General features: G+C 38.5%; 1 protein-coding gene across 1 annotated transcript in view; it reads left to right on the forward strand.

The window, feature by feature from the left end:
- LOC134654758 (neurobeachin-like) overlaps positions 1–12,082 on the forward strand; it is a 336,665-nt gene that overhangs the window by 87,474 nt on the left and 237,109 nt on the right. Inside the window, exons 9-11 of the mRNA XM_063510228.1 lie at positions 6,258–6,398; positions 6,819–6,961; positions 11,247–11,460. Coding sequence (XP_063366298.1) covers positions 6,258–6,398; positions 6,819–6,961; positions 11,247–11,460 — 498 coding nt within the window. The remainder of the gene's footprint in view (positions 1–6,257; positions 6,399–6,818; positions 6,962–11,246; positions 11,461–12,082) is intronic.

Here is a 12,082-nt window from a genome sequence, read left to right on the forward strand (position 1 = left end):
AAAAAGATGTGACTATTATGGAAACAAAAAAACCTTGTTGAAGGGTTTTAAACAGTTTACCCACTTTTATTAGATTCTTACTTATGTGTAACCATAGACTAGGAATCCTCTAGACGGAGTTTAGAGCAATTATTTCATGAAACCGATGCTGCCAAAAATACTGGGGTGCGGGGGACGAGGTGAGCGAATCCCGTGCCGTGAGATTCTGACACTTTGACTCGAAGATGGAGTAAAACTACCGTATATTTGTGGCAGAGGGGGTAGTGTTACTATGCTCAGTCTAGAGGATGTCTTGTCTGTGTGTGTAACAGTTCGCCTTTAATGGAATCAATAGCGCAAGAATTCGCGCGCCAAATTACCTCTTGTCTTCTATGAAGCCCTACTCCCCGATCTCGTCTTAAATGACTCTTAATGACTGTGAGCCTGGTGAACTAAGCACTAGGCTAATCTTAGAGTACTTTACTTGAGTGCACTTAAGCCGCGGGACGGGCGGATTAGGTCTAGACTTTAGGTCCCAGAAGTCGGACGTGGATAAATAGATTTACTTAAGTACCGCATGCGAGGAACGCGAGTCTACTGTCATTGTCCGATTTCTAGGTAAATCGGATTTTGTAGATCGACTTGCTTTACGGGCTGGAAACCTCTAATCTTACAAAAACATACAGGATAAGTGATTAAATTATGGATAGATCACAGATATAAAATGTCGATTACGCTTAAAGTGTGCAAAACCGAAGCCATCACGTAGGTATATGACCATTTCAAGAGTGCCTTGTACTAATCTGCTCATGCAGATTTAACAAAGTTAATCTCAACAAGTCGTTTACTCAGTTTTCGCAACATTCTGTTAATATTAACTAAAGCTCGAGCTAGGCAAACGTAACGATAACCGCTCTCTAGGGAATCGCTTTGCATCTTAATCCGCCGTGAGCTTCGAGCTGGGAATACATCTGTCTTAGTGAATTTTACTTCATATTACCGTGGTCGAGACAGAATATCTGGTAATCTCAATTCAATTAGGTACCTGTTACGATTTTATATTAAAACTTAACACCAAAAATTTTAGGTAGGTAATTCGTGAGTCGAACATGTGATGTCTGTCTTGAAGAAACTTATTTTTGTCATCGATCGTTTTCGGATATTTCTGCTTAATAAAAAAAAAAGCAAAAACTTTATTTACTGGAAACCTAATACAGTATTACAGCCTTACACTAAATTACAAAAAAAGGAAACAAGAAACTAATATTAGGTTTGTAGCAGATTCATATTGGATTGAGCAAATGTAATTTAAATTAGGTACGAGTCGAAACCCGTAGTTAGTAGTAAAAGTTATGTTGCACGAGGCAGGCTAAGCCGTTCGTGTCATGTGACAAAGTAAATTAGAGCGTGACACTAAGGGGTTGCATCTGGTTCCGAGGATTCCGTGGTTGCAATTTGCATTACGAGTAGCTTTCATGTACAGCTTCCCTAAATCCCTAGAAACGCTTATTAAGGAAGTAGTCAGAGGCAAGTTGGGGTACAGCGAAATTTAATCTTGCTCAAATTCCTCTTATATTACTCAGGAAGTACATGGCATTACTTATTATTTATGTTCTTGGATTTGAGAAAAACGACAATTTTAAATAAATGGAAAAAGTGAAAATTTTACCGCTTCGGGCAAGACTCAAACTGGCGACCTGTTGGAACAACGGTCCAATCGCGCTTAACCAACTGAGCTACAAAAGCTAACCAGAAGCTTGCGAATTTTGTTTTTTTTTGTTTACGTTTCCATTTTTGTTGAGCTATAATAGGATGGGCTTTTTTAAAAAGAGCAACAAAGTCACCGACTAGTATATAATACATACCACCAATTAGGTATGCGATACATCACCTTAATCAAAGATTAGCTACGAAAGCTAACACTATTACGTCTAGGTTAGCTTAATTAAAAGTTGCACCGTCATATTTGAAGTGCAATATTGTATCTCGGAAGTCTGTCTCGGATACGACAGAAGTTGTCTCGTTACTAAGACATAAGACGGTGAATTCCTATCGGATGCGAGGGCGAGTCGACTGCCAGAATCTATGCGTAGCAAGTAGGGTTTGCAATCCGGATCTGAAATGTATGAAATTATCTGGATCTGGATCCGGATTCGCGGATCTTCCCATACATTTCAGATCCGTCGTGCAAACCCTAGTAGAAAGTGATCCTCCTCATGTTTTTAAACTTGAAATTTTTCATTCATTCAAAATAGGTACTTATCTAACGAGGTCGCTAACGTTACAGCAAAAACGTTCTACATTATAATTTAGTGCTTTTTTATTTAATTTTATCGAATATACATATTCTGCCAGACAACGCCGTACGGATGTGGTGATCATATTTGTCTACGTGACAGCATGATAATGACAGTTGAAAATTGATACTTATCACGTGGATAAATCAGCCATGCAGCTAAATCGGGTTAGGTATCGGCTCCTACTCCTACTTTGTATGCGATAGGAATAGCACTAAAGCTTACATCGCTTAACTTCGGGACATCAGACACTTTCTAAGTACCTAGTGTCTTCTCGCTGAGTAACGTAAAGTTTAGGAACGTGCGTTAGATAGTTCTGTTGAAGTTACATATTGCGCTGCAGTCTGCGTTATTCTAAAATCCGAGTCAAGATTGTCCTAATGTTCTGGATAGTGCAATAAGTTTCATGCTCTTTATTTTACGTGCTTCAGGGCATCCGCTAGCTGGCGCGGGTGCCCTTGCGAGCGCACGCATGCGGGTGCCATTGTAGGTAAAATCCGTCGCACGCGTCCGCGCCAGTTAGCGTTGCTCATACTATTTTTTGTAAACCCGCTCATCCGCTTCGTGCAACCGCGCCAGCTCCAGCGCCCTCACTTTTCCAGCATTGTCTAGATATTTTGCTTCGGCTCCCCAAAAATCACCAACTTTTTTTAAAATCCACCTGCCATATGATCTTTCAACACAGGGGTAAGTGGTATTATTCGTACGTCTTACATCACTATCATAATTTTCAGTAAAATCTTGGTTTCTATAAGTTGTCAAATGACAGTTAATATAAATATATAATTGTATATAATGGGTTAATGGGTTAATTTATTACTTAGTGAAGAGCAGTTTTGCATCATCAGAATAGAGACAAATCCCGTTATATTAAAATTTCACTTTGTTTTAATTCAGTCGGGTCAATTAAGTTGTGTAATATTAATCCTTTACATGTAGGATGTGGGTACTGTATTGATACTGATGGATATAAATATGCCAACGCGTAGCTAAAGTGGTATAGTAACACTATACTGCTCTTAACCCGGTCGCTGTCAAAGCTGACCGCCCCTGACATTAGGGTTGCCTATGTAAGGGGATACTCATACTCGTTCATGGAATAACTATAGGATATTTCCTATGTTACGTGAAACTAATGTAAACAAATGGGCGGATAGGAACGTTTTACAGAATATTTTTTGTTTGAACGTTTAATACTCCCTGTATGTATAATGTGATTTTTCCTTCTGGAATGTGAGCGGATTTTCATGGGGCTACCTCTAAGTTATCTGAGTTGATATTTGAACCGCGGACGACGCGTAATAAGTAACAAAAATCAAGCTGCGTAAGAGGCCGGTATCGATTTTAGTCGCAAAAATGTAAAATTTATAAACTTAGTCGATAAAATTGTATACCTTTTGTTACGTAATAGAAATAACAAGTACAGGTATCTATTAGCACGTCTTCTTATCTTGCATTTGTACGGATAATTTTTTTGAAAACTGACTCGCTAAATTAGTAATGATTTTTTTTCTGATGGACGTTTATGTAAACGCGCGTAATAAGCACTGATTTAGACGAACTTTGTAAATTTCGTAAAGTTTGGACTGCTAAAAATGGTAATTTTGTATTACACATATCCTGTACTCCAATTTGCATAGACTACATTTTTGTTATATGATATTGAACGAGAGTAAAAATCGACTTAATTTCAACGTAATTTTGATATTTAAACAATCTACAACATTTCCTGAAACTGTTCTTATACGTCTTTTTTTATAATTTACCACTATAATTTTTTGATAAATTTTTAAAAACTGCCCCTTTTCGTCATATATTGCCGGTGACGCACGCTCGGGACCTCATTATTAAAAGGCAAGGTGAGAAGACGTGCTAATAGAAACCAATACGTGTTATTTAGATATTATGTAACAAAAGGAATACAATTTCAACGACTAAATCTATCAATTTTACATTTTGGCTCTAAAATCGATAACGGGCTCTTACCTAACATGGAGATACCATAACTTGCCGTATTCTGAACGACATCTTCTTAAAGTGCTTATTCATGCAGAATCTTCTGAGCTACAGTAGTTTCGTATTCATTAATTCTTAAGTATTTTTCTAGTTTTTATCTTTCCCTTGCGCTCCAGGAAATTCTCAACTAAGTAGTTACCATAAAATGGTAATGGCGCTCCAGGCATCACGTGTTTTATTTAACAAGTTTTATGTAAGAGCAGACATTGTTCGTATTCGTTATGATGAAAAATCGTGGCAACCCTCACACCCTTTTAGCTGTTATTGTTACAAATGTGTTAGGTATTTCTGGACTTGTGAGTGTAATATTATCCTGGTACATTTGGCTCGGGTTACGTGACGGTTTTGTTTTGAAATATTGTTTGATATATTATTGTTTATCTGCTACATGCTTCAGCTAACTGGCTTAAGCGTAGCCTTATGGTATACCTATAGTTTCAAAAGAGTCATGTAGGTACAATCTAACTACATATTTGATTTCTTTGTCATTCAGTACCATCGCCCACACTGTTAACTGTACAGTGAACGTTAAGCTTTTTGTAATAAGGTCCACCGATGTACAGTTAGGAGTATTGCTGTTTGTACCATGCCATAGTGACAAATAGGAACACATAACATATTATTGTCACTGTCACACGGTGCGAAGTATCACAGAAATAAAATACCTTGACCATTAATGACTTCTTACTTTATTGTCAAACAAGATTTTCGTTGTGCATTTAATATGGTAAGTCCAAGTATAGCACCCTGGGGGATCCTAACCTCAAAGGAATAAGTTGTTTGCATGAATTATCCATAATCATTGTAGTCTCGTAGCAGATTAACATATTCAATATCTCTGTGGTCTTGGTTGTGTGTTAACGTTTTTGCATGTTTATGTTTCTTTGTTAGTACGTAGTTTAAATAATCGCATGCTTAATGAAATTCGTAGTAACTGGACTTCAAAACTTTCTGTATATTTTTGTTAAATAATTCTGTATGTTTTCATTAACTGTGCGAAAAGTGGGACGATGTAAACACTTTGTTTTATCAAGTACTAATCAAATTCTTGCTTGGAAAAAAAATTAGGCACCTTTACTTAGGGACGGGTCAAGCTACCCCTGCATAAACTTTGCCAACAACAGATTTTAGAAGTGCCATCGTAAAGGTCTAATTTCACTGAAAATAATTTAATTTGTTCCCTAGTTGGTGAAATTAAAATTAATTAAGACAACTTTAATTTAATTATGAAAGAACTTAAAACAATTTCCATACTGACAAAGTCACCTTGATTAATATACAAACTCATTACATCCTCCCAACTCAAACATACACTTCAAATGAATGTTGTTTACGTAGAGAAATAATTAAAATTATTGTGCCTCATCGCAAACTTTGAAACTTATTTTATGGGTAAACTTTCGCAGTATGAGTTATTAATTTCAATGAGGTTTAAATGTGTTTACTCTCTACAGAGGGCACCAGTGTATAAGTTCCAGGAAAAGCATTCAAACTTAAGAATATTAACTTGATTTGATATTAATTATTGCGCATTTTGCTTGTAACTTATTGGTACGTGTGAGAAAGAGCCATAAAATGAAAATCAAATAATTTTGTAATTTTTATAGTCCGAATTGTCAGACTGTGTGGTATATTTACTTTGTTTATGTTTAATTGACTTATGTATGTATATGTATGTATAAACTGTTTATTGTACAAAACCCAAAACACAAATTTATGGCACAGGATAGGCAGTACAAAGGCGAACTTATCCCTTTAAGGGATTATGAAAAGAGAACCTTCCAAAATGACAACTGTGCGTCCATAGTGCCTTCGTCTAACTCTTAGGATGCTCTGAAATATGGCGCTTGCTTTTTTATCCAAACACTAGCACTGTAGCACTATGTATTTTTTAACAGACAAATATATATGTACATCAATGGAATAATGTTTACGTGTTTATTAATCATATTATAATGTAACCAGGTGCTTTACGACGGCAAACTGTCCTCGGCGATAGTGTTCATGTACAACCCCGTGGCAACCGACGGGCAACTTTGTCTGCAGTCCGCCCCTAAAGGCAACGTGTCGTATTTCGTGCACACGCCGCACGCTTTGATGCTGCAGGTAATGCTCGTGTTTTATGATGCCCTGGTAGATATGGGAAAGTTTTATACTTTATACTGAGGAGAAAATTGGCCGTATAATTCGGATGAGACATTACGAAAGTATAATATATGTTGTGTTGTTTCTAGCCAAAAGTTCTTGTTGATTTGTCTATTTTACAATTTTCAACTCAATTTTTGACAGCTTTCCCTGTATATAAGAATTATTATCAATTAATTAGACTAACATAAAGATACTGTTGAACGCGAACTGTAGAGATTTATCTCTAGTTGGAAAAGTATTCCAGAGTGGCAGATACTTTTGTTGCGTTTGCGTGGTTTCATCCACTAACTCTTGATGCTGACTGTACCTCCAAACCAAACAAAGTATGCGACTTGAGAGCCACCGTTTAATAAACAATTTTTATTCCCATCCTCACAGGAAGTAAAAGCAGTAGTAACGCACTCAATACACAGCGCGCTGAACTCGATAGGCGGGGTGCAAGTTCTCTTTCCGCTATTCGCTCAACTGGACTTGCCGCACGACGCGCCCGCTGCGGACCCGAAACGCGACCCCATGCTATGGTATGTTGTCCTTGTACTTGTGATATTTTAGCATATGCATGCAAGCTGGGTATTTTCTGTATATCGATCACTTACGATTAAATATACAAGGTATCAAAAAATTACATGGCTGAACCATTTGTCGGCGGGTACTTTTATCTTTCACCTTCCGCATACAAATAATATCGTAAATTAACTTGTTTTCATTGCGTAAGCGTGAAAAAAAACTAACACGTGACGTGACATCTAATAATTTAATAAAAAGTGTGTTTCTCCATCGGTTCAAGAAAAACCATGAAAACCTTGAACAAAAGTACACCAAAATTCTCTTTAACATAAGTTAATTACACGTGAAACGCTTTTATACGTATTCACTAACTTATTCGCTTTAGCGTAACTTGTCTAAACTGAGCGTGTGGAAATTGTTCAAACGGTCCGGAGTTCGGATTCGGTTTGTGCTCAGTTTCGGTATAACGATTTAGTGCGAGTTGTTTTAGTTCTGAACTAAACTTGGGTTGGTTTCCAACTAAATCACCACTGGTCGTAGACTACCTCCGCTAGTATTCGCTTTATGAAACGAAATATTTTTAACCGTCAAAAAGCCTGATTTGCAAACCGGAATGCTGTTTGGCAGTGCAATTAGTTTTAGGTTAGGTAAGGTTACTTTCCTTTTTAACAAAATATATGCAAAAATGTTGAATGAGACTAACTTCAAATTTAAAATTATTTATAGTAAGCTTAAAAAATAAGCACTAAGTGCCAGTTGCACCACCCGCACTTCACAGACTGATCACCGTCACCCGGCGCGCCGCGGCGGTTTACTATGAGACTTTCCATACAATAAAATTTAGCGAACTCTTTAACGATGGCAACAGTTTGGTGCAACCGACCCTTAAACTAACCTAATTGACAGACTGATCAACGTCACTCAGCAAAGAGCTATGTCCTATACAATAAAATTTATCGGAGCTTTTAGCGGAGATAGACAGTTTGATGCAACTCAACTCGACCTCAATATGAACAAAAGCGCCTTCTGGGTTATCCTCAAAAACTATGCCTGCGGTCAAATTGTCGCGACCCATATATTTTCATACAAAATGAATGAAAAGAGTCGAGACACAACCGCAGACATTCTTAGAGTATGACCCTTCTAATGGTAGTCAGTTATCTCAGCACCTAAATCACCGGCACATTGTCTGACTTAGTGCGAATTCGCCGCGGTCCGATTGCCGAGGGTTCATTAATATTCCAAGTAGCTCCTGCCACATTAGCCGGCTAAATGCACTTTCACTGTCTCTAGTGAGGTGACGTTGCCAACTCTGGGGAATATTTGGGACTTTTCCTGGGAATATTAGGAAACTTTCTCAGGGAATATTTGGGAAGCACGCAACGCAACGCAAACGGATTAACGCAGGGAAAAGCGTAATTTCCAAGTATTCCCTACTTTCGCCTAATATAACTATGTACTTAGTTGGCTTTTGAAACTCAGGAAACATCTGTAGACGCATAAACCAACTGGCTATCCCTAAGTAATTGCTTTGTGTCGACTCCACTTAATTAACTATATAGAAAATCGATAAAAAGCCATCTGCTTCATTTTACAATGGAAACATTTGAAATTAAATTCATTCAATTCGGAAAAAACTAAATTTCCCATTATTATTAATTATGAGAAGGGATTCCCTTGTCTTTTTCTGAGTTATGCTATATTAATTAAAACATTTAAATCATACAGGGTCTTAATTTTTTATTTTTAACAAGAAGAAACGTCTGCGAAAGATGCTATTAAGCTTAGAATAAATTTAAAAGTGGAAAAATTACTGTCTTCGGTGAGACTTGAACTCACGGCCTCTGCATCGATATTCCAGCGCTCTGCCATCTGAGCCACCAAGACCTCATCCATAGCCAGCAAAGATCCAGATGCCGTGAGTTCAAGTCTCACCCAAGACAGTAATTTTTCCACTTTTAAATTTATTCTAAGTTCATACAGGGTCATTGTTAAAAACTTTGTTTTATTTTTAATATGTAGGGAAAAGTCATAATTTTTCCAAAATTCCCTACATTTGCCCGTCACTAGTTGCTTCTCAACTGAAACTGAGGGACCATCTCAAGACGTATAAACTCCTGGCTATCCCTAATTGCCTGGTGTCGACTTCGCTTAACCGACTTGATTTATGGGGGGTTATTGCGAGGGAACGCATTTGCATGGGGGGTTTAGATGATATTCAATCTCTGTTGATTTTGCAGTTAATTATTTCTGGGGTAATGGCTGTAATAATTAGTATTTGTAAGGGTTATTGCATTAAATATACCTATGCATAATACACATAAACAAATAGCTTATACGAACATACATACTAAGTCTGAGTAAGGAGATTTTTTGCTGTTATTTGAGGACTCTGAAACGTGAGTCATCTATTTCTTAATGTTTTTGAGTCCTGTTGTGTTGTGAGAAAATCGACTTATTTACCCGCCAAAAACTAAACTTTATCATCATCATAACCTATTCGGGTTCTATGTCCTAATACTAGTACGAATTACCTCTAATGAAATTTGAATCCTTGTTAAATGGAACAGGAATGGAATTTAAAACAAAACAAAATCAACTCTATTTTCTAATACCAATAATTATTATATTGTATGGTGGGCCAAGGCTAATCATGTTTTCCAAACATTCGACGTTGCTTCGAAATTCGAATCCTTTTCGAGGGAATCAAACGGACCTCGCTTCTGACATCACAGATACGGCGCATAACTTTAATCCCGTAGGTATTGCCTTTGAAGAGTTTATTCAGAAATTCAGCCGAGCGTGAACGGGTTGCCATACGAAGTTGTGTATCATTTTGTTAGAGCGGTTTCGCACTACGTCCGATCCGAATCCGATCCGAACCCGTGAAAATATGGGTCTAGAAAACTCGGACCGAATTCGGATATTCGCTTACGCACTAGTCCTATCCGAACCCGTGAAAATATGGGTCTAACTCGGACCGAATTCGGTTATTCGCTTACGCACTATTCCTATCCGAACCCGTGAAAATATGTCTAACTCGGACCGAATTCGTATATTGGCTTACGCACTAGTCCTATCCGAATACCCCGCCCGCCCCGCTGCCTCTCTGCTCGTACGCAGCTCGGCTTTAACTCGGACACAGTGCGCGAGCGTTCATACAAATAATACTAAGCCTACTTCGGTCCGTCAAACATCTTCTCCGGAATGGAGATTCTAGAATGACGGAAAGAAATCGGACGATGGAGATCGGATGTAGTGCGTAACTTACCATAGAAATAGTTATACGGCTACAACGGACCATATTTTCACGGGTTCGGATCTGATTCGGATCGGACGTAGTGCGAAACCGCCCTTACAGCGCTTTATATACCCTATACATACGTCTTTGCGTTATTGATAATTCACAAATAAAGAGTGCCTTTCGGCGTTAAGTCCAAAACATAAACAGCAGCAGAAGATGCTAAGCGAGCTGTTTAAAATGAACTAAACGCGACTTGCCGCCAAAAACCCGCCGCCGAAGTTACCTCAGGCTCTATTATTAAATTGTACAACGGGACTTAATTAATCGCGTATCTAAGTTTTAAGATTTACCTCCTACGTTTCGAGGACGGCGTTGTCCCCGTGGTCTCGGAGAAAACTCCTCTAAAAAAAAAGAAGAAAAAAGGAAAAAGAAAAGAAAGATCTTCTCCGAGACCACGGTTGCTTAGTTTGGGGCTAGGTTGATCTGTCTAAGATGACCCCTTGGTATTTATATTTATTTTCTAAGGGAACCAAACGGAGCCAGCATGAGTCGCATGTCAGACATCACAGATACTGTGCATAAGCTTACTCGTAATCCTGTATTGCCTTTGAAGAGCTTATTCAGAGCTTAAGGGTTGCCAAACGAATCGTGAATCGAATCACAGGCAATTCTTTAAATCCGTACTAAAAAAATATAATAAATGTGAAAATCTCTCGGCGCGATTCGGGAAATGAATTAGTGATTCACTAGATATGAAATAGTAAAGATATGTGACGTTCCACGGCAAAAGGTACCTTATGGCGGCTGGAGCTTACGCTATTATTAACGCCGCTCCAATATTCAGCCGGGGCAATGGTATCTTTTGCCTTGGAACGTCACATATCTTTACTATTTCATATCTAGTCAATCTCTTATTAATTTTCCGAATCGCGTCGTATGTCTCTCTGTTTATTGGTTTAGATGAAATTTAGGATAAAGATTATATATATAAGGCACTGACAATAAGGTCTTAGATTATAAATATATCTTTGTGAACTGAACATTTCGTCCCACAGCTCCAAACTGCTCGGTTTCGTGTGCTCCCTCGTGGAATCGTGCGCCACAGTGCAGCAGCACATGCTGCAATGCCGTGGGTTCCTGGTCATTTCGCACATGCTGCAGCGCTGCAGTCGGGACCATCTCACGCCGGAGACGCTCGCCTCGTTCCTGCATCTGACGAAGCATCTTGTTACGTGCTGCTCACCTAATTCGGATTTGCTTTTGAAGCAGGTATGTCGGGGTTTGTACTTTGAGGTGGGTCCATGCCAATTAAAACTTACATTTTGACATCTGAATTATGTAGTTTTGCTGTCATTCGTCCGTGCAACTCGCTTGAGCATAAGTGCGAGCGAAATGGATGTGCGAATGACAACTAAATGACTCCATTTCGATATCAAAATCTACGTTCGAATTGTACTGATCCAGTGTCGTCAAAGCACCGCGAATGCACCTTATTTCGAATGTCATACTTAGGCTGCGGCCTGTACGCACGGGACCGGTGGGGCGGCGAGCGGCAAAACAAACCATTCATATTATTGGTCGAACACAATGTATGAATGGCCTTGATTTGCCGCTCGCGTCGCCGTTTGCGTCCGGTCCGCGGCCTTACATAGGTACTTACAACATATTATTATTTATTAAGTAAGGAAAGCCATAAATAAATGTGCAGACTAAGCTTACTTATTTCCTCAACGATATGGGACATGGCCAATGTACATTATACAATATAATAATAATTAGCAGCATAGGGTTGTATTACGTTCCATTAAATCACAGTTCACAAACTGCTGTTGTGATGTGAGGGTACAGGGTACCTCCCATAAACATGCAGGAGATTGCCTTTATAAATAAA

Source organism: Cydia amplana, chromosome 15 (genome assembly GCF_948474715.1).
Source record: "Cydia amplana chromosome 15, ilCydAmpl1.1, whole genome shotgun sequence".
NCBI classification, from domain to species: domain Eukaryota; kingdom Metazoa; phylum Arthropoda; class Insecta; order Lepidoptera; family Tortricidae; genus Cydia; species Cydia amplana.